A 20135-nucleotide genomic window follows, 5' to 3' on the forward strand; every position below is an offset into this window, starting at 1 on the left:
TTGCATGCGAGTAAAACTTTTCAGAATAACGATGCTTATCCAGGTAATCTGTCTGATCGTTAATAGAAAGAAAAAAAACTGCATCATGATTAAAGTAAGCAAACACTGAGCATTTCATAGTCATGTTGAAGAGAAAGAAATTCCCAGAGCGAGGTCTCTTAAATATATCATTACTTTGAATACACGAAAACTGCAGTGTAAGGAACTTACTTAAACAGTCCCCACCAGACCAGCCTGGGCGACACTCTGCACAGTACTGCCCTTTTACAAAGAAATCGTCCCTTGGGCCCCATGTGCCATTGTTACAGCGCTTGCAGTTCTCGAATATGCTGCAGCCTGAAGAGGATTAGAAAGAGGCATTAAATATTGAGATTTGTTTCTGAGGAACTAGCGTATAAGATGTAAATCACTTTGGTGTTTTCCATGTTTTCTGCCATTTTCTGTAATTAAACCAGCCATCTCCATTAGAAAAAGAAGTCAATGATGTGCATTACAGGCCCCCTCTTATACTTCCAGCTGTGCTCCTAATGGCGTCATGGGCTGCACGGTCCAAAGTATTTGGAGTGATTTCACACATGCTTTAGACACTGGTCATGCTGACGGCATTCCTCATAGTGTCCACTAGAGGATGCAGTGTCTCGTTCCCTCTTGGGGAACCACGGTTAGCTTTCAGCTTTTCAGCCAAGTGGTTCACAAAAGGGTTAATTTCTAGAGGCTTAATTTGCTCACAATACTACCTGGTGACCAAAGAGTGTAAAACAAGCAGATATATAACAGACAGAGGTGGATAATCCAAGGGTCAGAAAGTAAAAGTTCTGCCATATGTTTGTTCCACCCATGAACTCAGCAACTGATTTCACCAGAGGAGGAACCAAGTCATTCCTTTCAAGTCACAAGCAAGTCTCCAGTCAAATCCCAAGTCCTCAAAGAGTTAAAGTTAATGAGATAATTAAGTTTATGGTTGTGAAGTGTCGACCGTTCTATTTGCCGCGGGAGTTCACGGCCATTGTTATTGTTGCGGTTTACATCCCCCCGTGTGCAAACGCTAAGGACGCGCTTCGTGAACTGTATAGCGCCATCAGTGAACAACAAACAAAGAACACAGACGGCTTTTTCATCATAGCCGGTGACTTCAACCACGCAAACTTAAAGACAGTTTTGCCAAAGTTCTACCAACATGTGAACTTTGCAACAAGGGGAAACAACACACTCAAAAACTCATCACAATTTGGCCAGATGATGCTACCTCAACACTACAGGACTGCTTTCAGTGCACAGACTGGAACATGTTTAAAGCAAACAACCACACAGACCTGCATGAGTACACTGAATCTGTGACTGCTTACATCAAAAAGTGCACTAATGATGTGACAGTCACCAAGACCATCACCACACGTGCCAACCAGAAGCCATGGATGACAGCAGAGGTTCGTGGGCTGCTAAAGACCAGAGATGAAGCATTCAGATCAGGAGATAAAGCAGCCCTCAAAACAGCAAGAGCCAATCTGTCCTGTGGCATCAAAAATGCAAAACGGTCATATGCTCAAAAAATCAACAATCACTTCACAGACAGCAGAGACACACGGAGCCTGTGGCAAGCCATTCAGACCATCACTGACTACAAGCCCCCGCCACAGGCCTGTGATGATGACACATCCCTCCCCAATTTACTCAACCACTTTTATTCACGGTTTGAAATGCAGAATGACACACCTGCACAAAAACTGCCCACACCTCCCAACGACCGGGCGCTCTGTCTGTCTCCAGCCGACATAAGGAAGACCCTATCTAGGATTAACCCACGCAAGGCTGCGGGTCCTGACAACATACCTGGCCGTGTTCTGAGAGACAGTGCTGCACAGCTGACAGATGTCCTAACAGATATCTTCAACACCTCGCTGAGCCAGGCAGTCGTCCCCACATGTCTCAAATCCACAACAATCATACAAAGAAACACCTGTGTCCTGTGTAAATAACTACCGTCCCATAGCACTGACTCCAATCATTATGAAGTGCTTTCAGAGGTTAGTCATGCACAACATCAAAACCAGCCTCCCAAACACACTCGACCCGCTCCAGTTTGCATACCGTCCAAACCGCTCTACGGACGATGCAAGTTCCTCCACCCTCCACCTGGCTCTTACCCACCTAGAAAATAAAGACTCCTATGTTAGAATGCTGTTCATTAACTTCAGCTCGGCATTCAACACAATAATCCCACAACAGCTCATAAATAAACTAAACCTGCTGGGCCTTAACAATTCCCTTTGTAATTGAATCCTGGACTTTCTAACCGGAAGACCTCAGTCAGTCCATGTCGTCCACAACACGTCGAGCACTACCACACTGAGCACAGGTGCTCCACAAGGCTGTGTGCTCAGCCCGCTGCTCTTCACACTGCTGACCCACGACTGCACTGCCAAGTTCAGCTCCAACCACATCATCAAGTTTGCTGATGACACAACAGTGGTAGGTCTCATCAGCAACAACGATGCAACGCACTACAGAGAGGAAGTGGCACAGCTGGCTGAATGGTGTGGCACTAACAATCTGTCCCTCAATGTGGAGAAGACAAAGGAGGTTGTGATGGACTTCAGGAGAAACTCCGTTGACCACCCCCCACTGACCATCGACAGCTCGACTGTGGAGAGAGTCAGCATCATTAAATTCCTGGGGATGCACATCACAGAGGATCTCAACTGGACCACCAACACCCTGTCACTCTCCAAAAAGACACAACAGCGCCTACACTTTATGGTAAACATGGTAAACAACATGGCGGTGCGCACAGACGTAGCGGCTTCTCTCTCTCCCGGCAGAACAGTGTTTTCGTGTTTTTTGTCTTGTAAGTCGCAATGTTTTTGTACATCTCAGAGGATTGTAAGAGACTGTTGTGTTTTTGTGTTTACGGAAACATGGCTTAAGAACAGCGTACCGGACTGCGCCATACAGCTCGACCAGCTAACATGCTATCGAGCTGACAGAGCTCTCGTCGAGGGAGATAAGATCCGCGGCGGCGGGCTTTGTGTTTACATCAATGATGCATAGTGCTGCGACGCTGTTGTGGTCTCCCAGCTCCAACAAAAACAACAGGAGTGAGGCACTAAATGATCTATACCAGCACATCCAGATGCTTTTCTAATCTTGGCTGGGGATTTCAACCACGCAGACTTAAAGAGTGTGTTCCCAAAAATACACCAACACATAGACTTTCCAACAAGGGGAAAAAATACTCTGGACTTTGTTTACACCACCCAGAGAGGAGCTTACAAGGCCCTCCCCCTCCCCCACCTCGGAGCCTCAGACCACATCACTGTCATGCTAATGCCTGCATACAGACCGCTCGTTAAAGTCATCAAACCAATACACAAACAGATAAAAGTGTGGCCGGAAGGGTCATCAGAGGCACTTCAAGACTGTTTTGACACCACTGACTGGAATATTTTTAAACAAGACTGTCACTGCCTACATCACCAAGTGGCTGACAGGGGAGGTCTACAGATTCTTGAAGGCTCGTAACGCTGCCTTTAGAGCTGGAGATGAGGAGGGCCTGAAGAGAGCTAGGGCCAAGCTTTCCCGCGGCATCAGAGAGGCCAAGAGACAGTACTCCAGGAGGATAGCTCATCATTTCAGCGACAGCAGAGACACTCAAAGCCTGTGGCAGGGGATACAGACCATTACAGACTACAAGCCCCCACCATAGACCTGTGACAGCACCATCCCCCTGCTGAACGAGTTGAATGCCTTCTTTGCTCGCTTTGAGGCACAAAACAGCACCACTGCACAGAAGACTCCACCTCCTCCCGGCGACCAGGTGATGACGCTGTCCCCGGACAGTGAAGACGTACCGGAGCATCAGAGCCCGCTCCGCCAGACTGCTCAACTGCTTTTTCCCCCAGGCTGTGAGAGCTCTGAACTCAAATCACCCCGCCCCCCCTCTGAAACCCCATGCAAACCCCTACCTCCTGAAACATGGACCACCCCCCCACTCCAAACCTTTCCACACCAAGGAAAAAACTGTATGGAACTTTTTTTTATGCAATTCGAAGTTTGCTACACACAGGTGAGTGGGCCTGTACAAACCACCTGTAGTAACACACTCTCCTCTATGTGCACTAGACACTTTACACACATTGCTGCGTGTACACAATCCCACCAAAGACTAGCAATATATGTATATTTACATGCTCATGCACTACAAATCATCCTGCACTGTTCCCCAGCCAGCTGCTTGACTCACAATGTTTCTCTTTGCACGTGTACAGTATTTATGTGAAGCATTCGTATAGTTTGTATTTTTTATCCTTTATTTATTTTTTTTTGTATAGGGTAAATATTTATGTGAAGCATTCGTATAGTTTGTATTTTTTCATCTTTTATTTTATTTTTTTAATGTTTTTTTACTTTGTATAGGGTAAATATTTATATATAGTATACGTATAGGTAAAATCTGGCAGTAGGTTAGTTGTGTATAGGTTGTATGTCTGTATTTATGTAGCACCGTGGTCCTGTGAGGCACAACATTTCGTTCCACTGCATGTCCCCACATGTAGCGGTATGACAATAAAGTTCAACTTGACTTGACTTCACTTTGAAGTGACTAATTAAATGATGATTGAGCATTAGTGATGAACACCTGCGAATTACAGAGGATCAGATGTTGATGTTTTATTGGTTAAAATGATGCCACCATCATGGAGATCAGTGTTTGCTTTAGTTGGGCTCTTGACCCTGGACTCCTGTGTAAGATCTCTTTCTATAATATTGTATGTGGTGTTGTGAAGCAGAGAGACCATAGCTCTACAGTGAGCAACTATTAACTACTTTTATATGACTAAATCATCAGGTGCTGGCCTGATTACATCCAAAGCAACTTTTTATTTTATTTGTATGTTTAGGTTTTGAATAATCAATCCTGTGAAACTACAGCATGGAAGGGAATTATTGGTCTAATAGTTGTAATGAATTAATTTTAAAGCCATTGTACAAAACACATATAAATATTTCAACTCTTATTTTAATTACACACACACAGAGACATCACGGACCAGCATATGAATCTCAACAATGGTGACAATCACCAAAATGCTTAATGCTGAAATGCATGCTGGGTACCACCATAGCAAAAACTCCCATCATGCACTGCAGTATGAAAAATATTGTTACCACTGTTGAGGATCACATGATAAGTGTTCATGTCTAAAAGCTAGAGCTACTATTGTTCTTCTTTTTTCCCCAATATTTAAGCATTGCGGTGTTATTTGTTTGACAGAACTTTCTTCACAGTTGAATAATAGATGAATGTCAGTCGACAAACCAAAGAGAGACACCTTCATGATGTTCATTCAAATGATTTATAAGCAGAAAGTGTAAACTAATCTGTGTAAGCTTTTAATTCAGCAGTGCACAAATGTTTTCTGTAAAACACTATCGCAATTGCTTAAAAACAAATTACTTTGGGGTCAAGAGCCCAACTAAAGCAAACACTGATCTCCATGATGGGGGCATCATTTTAAGCAATTAAACATCAACATCTGCTCATCTGTAATTCGCAGGTGTTCATCACTAATGCACAATCATCATTTAATTAGTCACGTAATTATCTCATTAACTTTAACTCTTTGAGGATTTGGGATTTGACTTGAGACTTGCTTGTGACTTAAAATGAATGACTTGGTTCCTCCTCTGATTTCAACTGCTGAGTTCATGGGTGGAATAAACATATGGTAGGACTTTTACTTTCTGACCGCTGGACTATCCAACTCTGTCTATTTAATATCTGCTTGTTTTACACTCTTTGGCCACCAGGTGGTATTGTGTGCAAATGAAGCATCCAGAAATTAACCCTTTTGTGAACCACTTGGCTGAAAAGCTTAAAGCCTCATGAGGCTTCATCTGCCCATCACTAGGTACATGCATAACCTGATACTTTTTGAGCTCTTTTTAAATATAAATAAATTACATACACAAATATACACACACACTCTAGAATTAATCACAAACTCTGGATCAAACTCTGAGTTGACCGAGAATGTTTATGTTTATTTGTCCACTGAGCATGACGTAAACCAGGTTTTATCAACTCTTGTTGTTTGTTCAGCTAGCTTCATGAAACAGGCCACTGACGTAATGAGCCTGTTTTTGACATTGGTGCTGTTTTGGTCTGATTATTTGAACTGGAGTTTAAAGGCTTAAAATGATCTGATCACAAACAGAGAAGCGAAATCGAGTTAAAGGGTTAGAATAAAAATTCTGCCAGGGCCAGTGTTGAGAACTCCTGCTCTTTGGTTAACAGTAAAGTAAAATATGGTTAACATAAAAATATGGTTATTGACATTAATAATCATCCTTTAGGTTAATACACAGAGCTTAGGTCCGAATTAAAAAACAATTAAAAAAAACAAAACTTCTTGGATTGCAAACATCTGGATGTGTGCATGTACAGACATATTTAAGACTAGGACAGTTAATTTCCCTGTTGCTGTAAAACTGACACCACCCAGTCAAGAATGTGACAAATTATTTCTTAGGGAAAAAACAAAAACAAAAAAAACTTAAACCAATAAATCTGACTGGAGTGAATACATTGATTGCATTCTTTGTTTACAAGTTCCAGAATTCCAAATGTCAAAATCAACAAATCATAAGACATGTTGGGCTGATGGAATGTTTACAATATACAACATATATGACATTCATATTTCTGTCAGATGTTTGATTGCTTTCAAGCTGTTTAATTATTGAATATATAGTATCAAATGAAGCTATTATTAAACCATGGACAAACCATAAAATGTTTATCACAAGAAGAGAAAAATGAGAAATAGTTGTAAATGTGTTTGTGTGTTATCTGCTCACCAGGATGGATGATGCAGGGATCGCATTCATTTACAGCATTACGACAGCATGGCACTGCATAACCTACCGAAGTCCCTTGAAGAGGACATTTACAGTGGATGACATCATATTCACAGCATCCCCTACACATCACACTCCACTCGGGCCCTGGACAGTAGTTGTACAGGAACCTGTAATCTAACAAGAAAACACAATATCATAGGCAGTACATTTACATTTACATTTATTCATTTTGCAGACATTTTTATCCAAAGCAACTTACAATTGGGGAATACATCAAGCGATTCGTCTTAAAGACGCAAACAGACACAGGAAGTGCTCGTAATACCAAGTTTCAGGAATTGTTCAAATAAGTACAAGCTAGAAAGGGAAGGAATAAATAAAGAGAATACTTTTTTTTTTTTTTTTAAAGGTGAAGTCAAATAGTGTCGAAAGAGACTGAAAATTGTCAGGGAATCAGCATTCCATATAGGGGTTGGAAGATCATTCCACCAGCCAGGAACAGTGAACCAGAATGTTCTGAAAAGTGATTTTGTGTGTGCTTCAGAAACGCTCCACATCTATAGATACTGTGTGACACTGTCACTGTCACACAAGATACATGTTTTACCAATCTTTTTATTGCAATGATTTTATATACAATAGAGTTTTAACTGGTTTACATGTATCCTTAAGTCCATTTTATTCCTCTTAACATTTTAGTGTGTGTGTCTTTAAGGGAAGTCGTGGCCTAATGGTTAGTGAGTTGGCCTTGTAATCCAAAGGTTGCGGGTTCGAGTCTCCGGCCGGCAGGGATTGTAGGTGGGGGGAGTGAATGTCCAGCGCTCTCTCCACCCTCAATACCACGACTGAGGTGCCCTTGAGCAAGGCACCGAACCCCCAACTGCTCCCCTGTTCCGTGTGTGTGTGTGCGTGTGTGTGCGCGCGCACGTTGGATGGGTTAAATGCAGAGCACGAATTCCGAGTATGGGTCACCATACTTGGCTGAATGTCACTTCACTTCACTTTAAGAAATGGTTGCAGGAATTGTATCATCAGGTCTAGGGCTAAATGGATTGAAGATGGGGAAAGGAGTACTTCATATTTCTGTCGGTTAGGCAAGAGAGGCTATCAGTTAAAAGTTTTATTGATCCAGGGCCAGGTAATTACTGATCAAGCTTCAACTACTAAGGAAGTTGTTTCTTTTTATAGTAACCTATATTACTCAACCTTTTCTTTGGAGGATGCAAAATCCTTTTTTGACCATATTAAAGATTGTATTCCCCATATAGATGATGATTTTGAAGCACTGTGTGATGCAGATATTACTTTTGATGAATTGGATAAAGTAGTAGGTAGCTTATCTTTAGACAAATCTCCAGGGTGTGACGGCCTTACTGCAAACTTTTACAAACACTTTTGGAGTATACTAAAAGAACCGTTTATGCTTATGTTAAAAGAAGCAATTGAAAATATGACATTTATATCCACCGTGAAACAATTAATAACTTTAATCCCTAAACCTGATAAAGACCCCAAAATTTTAGATAACTTTAGACCAATTACATTATTAAATACTAATTATAAGATTGTAACCCTTATATATGCTAATAGATTAAAAATGTTTTTATACAAAATTATAAGCGAATCTCAATCTGGCTTTATGAAGGGAAGAATTATACACAATAATATTCGTTTAGTGTTAGATCTTTTAGATTACGGACATCTAATAGAAGACGATGGTTTTATTCTCTTCATTGACTTTTATAAGGCATTTGATTCAATTGAACACCCCTTTATTTTTGAGTGTTTAAGATTGTTTGGTTTTGGGGAGAAATTTAGAAAAATTATACAATCTCTGTGTGAAAATTCTAATAGTTCTGTTTCCTTACCAGGAGGCACATCACCCAGAATTTGTATTAATCGTGGCATAAAGCAAGGTTGCCCTATTTCCCCTTTTCTTTTTATTATAACCACAGAACTGCTTTCCATCTTTATCAAAAACTCAACAATAGCCCCATTAGAGGTACTTGGCCAGACAGTAATCATCAGTCAAATTGCAGATGATACTGCCTTTTTTTTAAAGCAATTATCAGAGGTCCCCAAAACACTACAATCTATTCACACTTTTTCCAAGGCCTCTGGTTTAAAAATAAATTTGAACAAGTGTGAATTAATGCCAATCCATCAATGTCACTTAACTGAGGCTTATAACATCCCTATAAAATCTAAAGTTAAATACTTAGGAATGCTTATCTCAAAAAATCCCACTGAAAATGAATTTATGAATGTGTCGAAAATAATAGACAAATGTGAAATTAGGCTCAATTCTTGGTTATTGAGAGGTATAAGTTTATTAGGTAGAATATTTTTGACTAAGATGGAAAGCATTTCAAGATTAATCTATCCAGCATACACAATTGCTATTTCAAATAGAGCTATTAAAAAAATCAATCAGATTAATTTTGGTTACATCTGGAAGAAGAAGACACATTACATTAAAAAAAGTAGAGATGGTTTTCCTGTTGCTCAAATAGTAGAGCATGGTGCTAGCAATGCCAAGGTCATGGGTTCGATTCCCAGGGAAAGCAAGCGCTGATAAAATGTAAAAAACTGTAACTTGAATGCAATGTAAGTCGCTTTGGATAAAAGCGTCTGCTAAATGCATAAATGTAATGATAAAACAATATAAATATGGAGGTTTACAAGCAATTTTGATACTATAAATGGGACCCTTGAAATTAATTGATTGAAATCCCTGTTAAACCTACATCACCAAGTGCATTGATGATGTAACGGTCACAAAGTCCATCATTGTCAGGGCCAACCAGAAGCCGTGGATGATAGGGGAGGTCTACAGACTTCTGAAGGCTCGGAACGTTGCCTTTAGAGCTGGAGATGAGGAGGGTCTGAAGACAGCTAGGGCCAACCTTTCCCGCGGCATCAGAGAGGCCAAGAGACAGTACTCTAGGAGGATAGCTCATCGTTTCAATGACAGCAGAGACACTGTGGCAGGGGATACAGACCATTACAGACTACAAGCCCCCACCACAGACCTGTGACAGCACCATCCCCCTGCTGAATGAGCTGAATGCCCTCTTTGCTCACTTTGAGGCACAAAACAGCACCACTGCACAGAAGACTCCACCTCCTCCCGGCGACCAGGTTGTCCCTGGACAGTGTGAGGAGATTCCTCAGCAGGATCAATGGGAAATCTCCGGGTCCTGACAACATTCCTGGGCGTGTACTGAGAGACTGTGCAGTGGAACTCACTGATGTCTTCACAGACATTTTCAACATCTCGCTAAATCAGGCCATTGTCCCCACATGCTTCAAAGCTACCACTATCATTCCAGTCCCGAAGAAGTCATCTCCATCCTGCTTCAATGACTACCGTCCAATAGCACTCACTCCTATTCTCATGAAGTGCTTTGAACGGCTAGTCATGCACCACATCAAGTCTGCCCCCCCCCCCCTCCCTGGACCCCTTCCAGTTTGCATATAGGTCCAACCGCTCAACCGATGATGCCATCACCACTGCCCTCCACCCAGCCCTAACACATCTGGACAAAAAAGACACATATGTCAGGATACTGTTCATAGACTTCAGTTCAGCATTCAACACCATCATCCCTCAACAGCTCACTCACAAACTTGTCCAGCTGGGGCTCAACACCGCTCTGTGCAACTGGCTGTTGGACTTCCTGACCGGGAGACCTCAGGCAGTACGGGTCAATATTAACACATCCAGCACCATCACACTGAACACTGGGGCCCCCCAAGGATGTGTGCTGAGTCCCCTCCTCTTCACTCTGCTGACCCACAACTGCACACCGTCACACAACTCCAACCTTTTCATTAAGTTTGCAGATGACACGACTGTGGTGGGTCTCATTAGCAACAGAGATGAGACAAACTACAGGAGCGAGGTGAGCCGCCTGGCCGGGTGGTGCAGTGACAACAATCTCTCTCTGAATGTGAAGACGAAGGAGATTGTTGTTGACTTCAGGAGAGTACACACTCAGCATGTCCCTCTGACCATCAACTGTGGAGAGAGTGAGCAGCACCAAGTTCCTGGGTGTGCACATCACAGGAGACCTCTCCTGGACTAACAACACTGTAGCACTGGCCAAGAAAGCACAGCAGTGTCTCTACTTCCTCCGCAAATTGAGAAGAGCCAGAGCCCCGACCCCAATCATGTGCACCTTCTACAGAGGCACCATCGAGAGCATCCTGACTAGCTGCATCACTGTGTGGTATGGCACTTGTAACGCAAGTTTCCTGCCTCAAGTCACTTCAACGCATAGTGAGAGCAGCTGAGAAGATCGTTGGTGTCTCTCTCCCCTCCCTCCAGGACATTTACAGCACCCGTCTCACCCGCAAAGCCCTCCGCATTGCAGGTGATCCCACCCACCCGACACACAGCTTCTTCAGTCTGCTGCCATCAGGGAGGAGTCTCCAATCGAGGACCAGCAGACTGAAGGACAGCTTCATACATCAGGCTGTCAGGAAGCTGAACTCCCTCCTGTCCTTGCCCCCCCTCCTCTCTTTTACCCCATGCAACACTGAACTCTGATACTACGACCCCGCCCCTCCAGCTCCCCACATCCACAGGACCCCCACCCACTTAAAAACTGTGACCAGCACCTGTCACTTGTGCAGCATTGGACTGATCACTACCTCATCCAGCATTGACTGCAAACTACCTCTTCGGATAGTCTGATAAAAAGACTGTTCTCTTGTCACTTTAACAGACTGATAAGCTCTTCTTGCACTACACATATATCTGCACAGTTTTGTTTTATTTAACTGGTTTGCACTCTATCTATTCTGCCATGTGCCTTATGCCACTTTATTTATCTCCTTTTTTATTTTTCTACAATGTCCTCAGACTGATAAGCTCCTCTTGCACTATATATATACACTCTATACATATACACATATATCTGCACAGTTTTGTTTTATTTAACTGGTTTGCACTCTTATCTGCCATGTGCCTTATGCCACTTTATCAATCTCTTTCTTTATTTTTCTACAAATGTCCTCATTTGTATATATGTATAGTTGTATGTACATATGTTTAAACTGTATTTATCTGTATTAGAACGTCTACTGTCAGTGTTTAATGTTAACTGTATGCACCAAGGGTCTGAGAGTAACGCAATTTCAATTCTCTGTATGTATGTGCCGTACATGTGGAAGAATTGACAATAAAGCAGACTTGACTTGACTAAACAATAACAATTTTTGGTTTCATATTCCCAGAGAGTTATTCAAGAAATTAGGAGGAATAGAGTTTCTGCTAAGTTGTGATTTCACTGTTCAACGTCTCCCAGTTAAATTATCCCAGTTTCACCAACAGGTCTTGTAATACTGGAAGATTTTATATAAACATAATTTTACACCACACAGTACACCATTATGGAATAATAGATACATTACAGTTAGAAACAAATCATTGTATGACAAGGACTGGATGGAGAAAGGTATTTGGTCAGTGTCCCATTTAATGGAGAATAGTGGTATTATATCATACGATAATTTCTGTGTTAAATATTTAAGTTGCAATCGGGCTAAATTTGAATCTATTGTTAAAGCTATCCCTAATTCTATTATTTGTCTAATCAAAGAAACTCTCTTTTATTCTAACCCCATGACCTTGTTTACCATGTTTACCTCCACTGTTAATTGAAGGTTGTGAATTCAGAGAAGGTCAACTTTCAAATAAGAGTATTAAAAATAGGTTTAACAACATTTCTTATCCTATCGTAGTTTACAGAAATGTAATTTCATATTATTTCCGAAAAGATGACATTCATACTCTTAGAACTAAATATATAAAATTTCCTTTATCTCCTAAAATTAAAGAATTTCATTTTAATATTTTAAATGGGATTTATCCATCCAGTGAGTACTTGAGACTTAGATTTGGATTTGACTCTAATAAATGTATATTCTGTGATGACATTGAAACCACGGATCATCTGTTTTTTCATTGTATGTATGTGGATGCTTTATGGTCTGATATTCATTCCTGGCTTAATCCAAAGGTGCGTCACCTTGACAGCTTCACCCTAAAAGGACATTATCTATGGACTTGAAATGAACAATAGCAAAGATGATTTTCTGGTTAATAGCATCCTTATGATGGGAAAGTTTTATGTACACAAATCTAAATACTTGAAAGTAAAACCAACCTTTTGTGCATTTCATAATATGTTTGTTTTGTATACAAAAGCCCTTAAGGTGATGAAGGGGAAGAATGCAATAAATCTGTTTTCTATTATTATAGAATATGATTTACAAGAAAAACCCTAGCACATTTAATGTTTTATGTATTTTATTTTATTATTATTATTATTATTATTGTCTCTCTCTGTTCTCTCTCTTTCTGTTGTATTTGTATGCACCGGTTCTGTATATTGTAATGTGAAGATGTTTGTCATTGCCAAGTTGTTTGTACATTTAAGGATTGTTCAATAAAAAAAAAACGAAATAAAAAAAGAGCAGCATGCCAAACAAACAGGGAATCACTAAATAGAACTTGCTGGATTGTGGAGTTTCCAAACTGTGGACTTACCTTTCCAGTCACAACTCTGCAACCAATTGGATTATCAGTTCTCGTGGACTGCATAGACACTGGTGAACACTCACATTGGGACGTTTCAACACACTGGGATTCTTGTACTGTTTTTCGGAATGGTGGGATGGACTGTATGCTTTTAACAGACTGAGTTTTCCTGGTTTTATTGTGCTGTTTTATAGACCTGTGAACTTGGTAAATACACCGTTCTTAAACACATTTCTGATTTGTCATTCTTTTAACACCCACAAAATCCCTCACACAATAAAATCTGACCCCATTTTAAACTTTGTAACCCAGCCTGTTAGGCTGATCGTTACAACTGTATGCTTCGAGGTGATTCACGGGGGTTATTCATGTATGTTATATATGCAGCAGCAGTATTTCTTACATAATCACAGCAGCATGTTGTGGATGTATTGGCAGTAGCAAGTCTCGGTACTTGTTCTGCCACAGCAGCAGCAGCGTAGCAGATCTATTCCGCCAAGAACAAATACATTAACTTTGGTCTTGGCGGAATAGATCCTTACCATTCCAATCCCTCAGAGAGTTGTCATGACAGAACATATTTGGACATGTCATAGTTTATATCAGTTTATTTTATTTTAGACCTTTTCTCCCATCACTACATAAAAAAAAAAATAATAATTATAATCGGTTTGTTATTTCTATTTATTTAAGTAGAATATCAAATGACCAGAAATGTTTGTATTGCTACTTTATTTGAATGACATAAATTTGATTTAACACTAAAGAAATATTCCAAGCCCAGAGTTGATTATTCAAAAATAACTAGTTTCTGATCAAATTATGATCATCTTGAATGAGTCATCCTCCGGGTCTGAGTGCAATTATTGGATAACATTGTATTGTAGACAGATTGTAGATTAATCCTAATAAACATGCTACTACAAACAAACAATAAAAACAATAACATTAAAATACCTTTAAAACAGTGTATTTCTAGTATCTGTCCTGCGGTATGTTACGTTTGTGGTTGTAAAAACACACAAAGATGAAGATGAAGGCAAATAGGTAATATTTAATAAATCCTACAGGTAATCCACATGAACAGAGCAATGTACAAAACATTCAAGATAGATGACACAGGACTACTAACAAAACCTAAATTAAATACACATGATAATAAAGACACACACACCATAATATAATGACTAAATCAAGTGAATAAGCATGACAACCAACTAAGGAAAGACAGTGCAAACTAAAAACCAACTTCTTTACTTTCCAATAAAGGTGACTCCAACTTCTGTAAGCAATTATATGAATGAAATTTGATGAAAAGTGCACTTTTCATTGGACAAAATATGGAGTCACGTGACATGTGCACATGTCCTGAAAGTGAAAACAAAGGGTGTGTTCAACTTGAACCATGGCTACAGATGGCGGTCAACAATATTAGCCGAGAGCATTTGGGGGCAGAGTTGGAAACGGACACGTCAAGTCAGACACTTTCTGCTCCCGGTAGTGATGCTCTCGCGGTGTTTGCATGCTCTATCACAGATGAAGTGAATTAAATGCAATATCTGTCAAATACACAGATGTTTCAGAAACGTTTTCATGAGCAACAGAAACGTACTCAGTTATTGTCGTAACCTCGGTTCCCTGAGATACAGAACGAGTACTGCATCTTGTTAAATACGCTGTGGGAAAAAGCCTTTTTTCTCCTGAACTGAAGCCTTATTCAATCACGCAGTGAAACTGCACAACTATTGGTTCATGCAATGTGTAAAAAACGAACCAATGGGTCAGCAGCGAAGCTGCACGAGCCTATGGCGATGAAGCCCGCCAGAATAGGCGGAGCCATCTGGCTATAAAGCGGCCGTTTCGCCATAGGATCCTCAGGTTACTTCGACTGAAGCGACGACTGAGTCGTACAGCTACCTGGCACGGCAAAGTACGCAGTACTCGTTCCGTATCTCAGGGAACCGAGGTTACGTTAGTAACCGAGTACGTTCCCTGTCGATACTCCACTTGTACTGCGTCTTGTTAAAGATGCTTTGGGAACACAATTCAATCATGCCGTGCTAAGGTAGAGGAACGACTGCATAATATACCTCCATAAGCATTTAATACCCATAGGGAAGTGCAATAGTATACTCCGGGCTAAAGCGAGCTAAATACATAGAAGTTATGCTCAGCCTCGGCCTGGGTGATCGTTCCATGTAACTCCTACCTACTCAGTACTTCCAGGACCGAAGTATGCAAGGAACCCAGCAGAGAGCTTGCGGTCAAGAATTCTCTGTCAGGATTGATCCCACAACCTATGCATTTACGCTTATCTAAGCAGAGAGGACCCTGGCCTGTAAGGCCGGTACGTCCAGTTTATAAAACCTAGCAAATGTGGACGGCGAGGCCCAGCTGGCCGCCACACAAATCTCTGTAATGGACACACCGCTAGACCAAGCCCATGACGAGGCGATGCCTCTAGTAGAATGGGCTCGTACTCCAATAGGGCATTGTTCCATCTCAGTGAGCGCACAGTCTCTGTATGGGCGTGACCCAGACAGGCGGCACGCTCACTGCTCTTCTGCATCGTGCAGGATTCCCTGCATGAGCCACACTCGTGGTCGCAGCACTTGCAACAACCCCAGGAAATTTGCTCTTTTTAGGCAGCAGCGAACGGGCCCAGAACTGCTGCGATGCTGGAGCGCAGGGAAAAGGCGGCGACAAAGCCGAGCAGATTTGAGTTCGCTGGTCCAGCTGCGAGGCGTGTCAATGGCGAGTAGGCTTCTGGGATCAGTGGAGACGAAGTCGTCGTCGCTGAAGGAGAAGAAATCTGAGGATCCTATCGCTTTATAGCCAGATGGCTCCGCCCATTCTGGCAGGCTCTGGCGGGCTTCACCACCATAGGCTCGTGCAGCTTCGCTGCCGACCCATTGGTTAGTTTTTTTACACACTGCACGAACCAATAGTCGTGCAGTTTCACTGCGTGATTGAATAAGGCTTCAGTTCAGGAGAAAAAAGGCTTTTTCCCATAGTGTCTTTAACAAGACACAGTACGAGTGGAGTATCAACAGGGAACACTTTTTATATATTGCTTAATACAGCCATCTGTTCAAGAAAGTTCAACATTAACATATACTATTTAAATACAAATGAAGTGGGGTTAAATAGGCTTTTATCAGTGTTTTTGATAAATGTGACTAACATAACATTGTGACTACAGTAAAAAGCTTTTACTGTTCTAAAAACAAAGATTTGTGAGCATTATTGGAATTGAAGATACGCATGTGATCGTTGTCATGTGGTGAATCTGGCCAATCGTGAAACAGCTGTGTTATCAGCAGAGCTCCTGCAGCTGCTCTGGAGAAACTGAAATTACTTTGAGACCACACGTGACAGTGACGTGGCGTCGACGCCTTCTCAAGTTGGACAAAATTTCTACCTGGCTTCATGTCAGCCGCCGATCGGTCTGCACAGCGCTGCATGAAGTCAAACACACCTAAAATGGACCCCTGTGGGTCATGTGACCACTTTTTTGTATTTTCATTTATTAGTATTGACTTCTCCTTCCCTGAGATAGCATTTATCAATTAAATGGTATCTCATTTTATTAACCCTCTGGGGTCTGAGGGTGTTTTGGGGGCCTGGAGAACTTTCGACATGACATTTGTGGTTTTATATAAAAATATAAATGGCTAAAGTCTAATAACACTGTAAACAGCACAAACTGGGCTACAATAATATGTTAGCAGCATTTATGTACATGATTGTGTTTTTGAGAAATCAACGTTTATGCGTGGTTAGTGAAAAACTAAAATTTTGAAGTCACTGAAATAAGACCATAAAACACACACAGAACAATTGTTCACAAGACTTTTGAGAACTGGATCTTGTAGCCTAGAATTTTTGCTTCAAAATTATGTGAAAATCATCTTGTTTATTTGCTCACAGAAAACAATACATTGATTAAAATTTTTAAAGACATCTTTTGTGATTGAAAGCCAATATGCGAGGGAGTGGTAATGGCCTTCAATATTAAGTGATTTTCACCTGAGAGACAAAGGGCCCAAAAAAAAAGCCACCCAGCTTTATATCAAGCCGATGTAAAGCTGCTTTACACAATTTGCATTGTTAAAAGTGCTATACAAATAGTATTGACTTGACTTCACATTATTGTAGGGATGCAAAATATAGAATTTTTGCACATACACAATATGCCAATATTTTTCAGCACATTTTGGTCGATAACTAATGCTGATACATATATATATATCTTATCTCTCTTGTGCAAATATTTAAAAAATTATTATTATTATTATTACTATTATTACTATTATTATTATTTTAGGTATTTTAGGTAGTTTAGGAAAACTGTTTTTATTGTCTCCAGTAAATGTTAAATAATGTTAAATTCCTAATTTATTTTTTATTGAGAGTCCATTAAATTAACAATAATATTTTCTTTTTTTTTAGACAAATGCAGTAGCAACCTAAATATTTTATTTATTTACATTTACATTTACATTTAGTCATTTGGCAGACGCTTTTATCCAAAGCGACTTACAATTGGGGAATACAAAAAGCGATTCATCTTGAAGAGGCAGTCAGACAGAGGAAGTGCTCGTAACACCAAGTCTCAGTCATTGTTCAAATAAGTACAAACTAGTAGGTGGAGAGAAAGATAGAGGGAAAGTTTTTTTAATTTTTTTATTTTTATTTATTTTTTTTAAGTTTAGGATGAAGTCAAGTATTGCCGAAAGAGATGAGTTTTCAGTTGTTGCTTGAAGGTTGCCAGAGATCCGGCGTTCCGGATAGGGGTGGGAAGATTATTCCACCAGCCAGGAATGGTAAACGAGAATGTTCTGGAGAGTGATTTTGAGCCTCTCTGTGATGGTACCACAAGGCGTCGCTCACTAGCAGATCTCAAACTTCTGGAGGGGATGTAGGTTCGTAATAGTGAGTGGAAGTAGGAGGGTGCAGAGCCTGTGGTAGATCTGTACGCAAGCATCAGTGACTTGAACTGGATGCGAGCTGCCACTGGTAGCCAGTGCAAGGAGATGAAGAGTGGTGTAACATGCGCTCTTTTGGGCTCGTTGAAGATCAGTCGTGCCGCTGCATTCTGAATCATTTGTAGAGGTTTGATTGCGTTTGATGGCAGACCAGCCAGAAGAGCATTGCAGTAGTCCAGTCTAGAAACAACCAGGGCCTGGACAAGAAGTTGCGCAGCATGCTCTGTCAGAAAGGGCCTGATCTTTCTGATGTTGTGTAGTGCAAACCTGCAGGAACGAGCAGTCTTTGCAATGTGCTCTTTGAAGGTCAGCTGGTCATCAAAGATTACACCAAGATTTCTGACCGAAGTTGATGGGGTAATCATTGATGAGCCGAACTGAATCGTGAAGTCATGCCGTAGAGTCGGAGTGGCAGGGAAGACCAGAAGTTCCGTCTTTGCCAGGTTGAGCTGTAGGTGATGTTCTTTCATCCATGCCGAGATGTCCGCCAGGCAGCCTGAGATCCGTGCAGCTACCGTTGGGTCATCTGGTTGAAAAGAGAGATAGAGCTGCGTGTCATCGGCATAGCAGTGATAGGAGAAGCCATGTGCATGTATGATGGGACCCAGCGATGTAGTGTACGTGGAGAAGAGGAGGGGTCCAAGAACCGATCCCTGAGGAACTCCAGTGATCAGTTGATGTGGTTTGGATACCTCCCCTCCCCAGGCCACCCTGAAGGATCTACCGGTGAGATAGGATTCAAACCAGCGAAGTGGAATTCCAGTGATGCCCAGTGAAGAGAGTGTAGACAGGAGAATCTGATGATTGACGGTGTCAAAAGCAGCAGAGAGATCCAGCAGAATGAGGACTGACGATTTGGAATCAGCCTTTGCAGTTCGCAGGGCTTCAGTGACTGAGAGTAGCGCAGTCTCTGTTGAATGGCCACTCCTGAAACCTGACTGTTTAGCATCCAGCTTGTTGTACTGTGAAAGAAACCGCGAGAGCTGGTTGAAGACAGCTCGTTCGAGTGTTTTCCCTATGAATGGAAGGAGAGAGACAGGTCTGTAGTTATCTAAAAGAGAAGCATTTAATGTAGGTTTTTTGATCAGTGGGGTTACCCGAGCCTGCTTGAATGCTGTGGGGAAGATGCCTGTGAGGAGAGATTTGTTGATAATGTGTGTGAGTGCCGGTAAGAGTGTGGGAGAGATTGTTTGGAGAAGATGTGAGGGGATCGGGTTGAGAGGACATGTTGTAGGATGGCTGGAGAGGAGAAGTTTGGATACTTCTGCCTCGGTGAGAGGACAGAAGGAGAAGATGGGAGCTGGAGCGGTGGATGTGGTTGATCGGAGGTCCTGCGGAGTTGAGAACTGGTTGCTGATTGTTCTAGTTTTGTCTGTGAAAAAAGAGGCAAAGTCATCAGCGGTTATCAAAGTGGTGGGAGGTGGAGGAGGGGGACAGAGGAGAGAATTAAATGTTCTGAAGAGATTACGCATGTCTGGAGCGCTGGTGATCTTGTTGTGGAAATGTGAGGATTTGGCAGTGTGGACTTCAGTAGAGAAAGATGAAAGCAAAGACTGATACCTACTCAGGTCTGACGGATCGTTTGATTTGCGCCATTTTCTCTCTGCCGCTCTGAGTTTGGTCCGATTCTCACGAAGAACATCGGATAACCAGGGGTTAGAAGGAGCAGCCCGTGCTGGCCTAGAGGAGAGAGGACAGATGTCGTCTAGACAAGAGGTTAAGGTAGAGCATAAAGTGTC

General features: G+C 41.5%; 1 protein-coding gene across 2 annotated transcripts in view; it reads right to left on the reverse strand.

Moving 5' to 3' along the window:
* pamr1b (peptidase domain containing associated with muscle regeneration 1b) overlaps nucleotides 1-20135 on the reverse strand; it is a 142614-nt gene that overhangs the window by 109063 nt on the left and 13416 nt on the right. For both annotated transcript variants that reach the window (XM_079411947.1, XM_079411948.1), the window contains exons 2-3: nucleotides 6859-7035; nucleotides 211-336 (exon numbers count right to left, since the gene is read on the reverse strand). In XM_079411947.1, the coding sequence (XP_079268073.1) occupies nucleotides 211-336; nucleotides 6859-7035 (303 nt within the window). The remainder of the gene's footprint in view (nucleotides 1-210; nucleotides 337-6858; nucleotides 7036-20135) is intronic.

The sequence above is a fragment of the Barbus barbus genome (assembly GCF_936440315.1).
Source record: "Barbus barbus genome assembly, chromosome: 48".
NCBI lineage: Eukaryota > Metazoa > Chordata > Actinopteri > Cypriniformes > Cyprinidae > Barbus > Barbus barbus.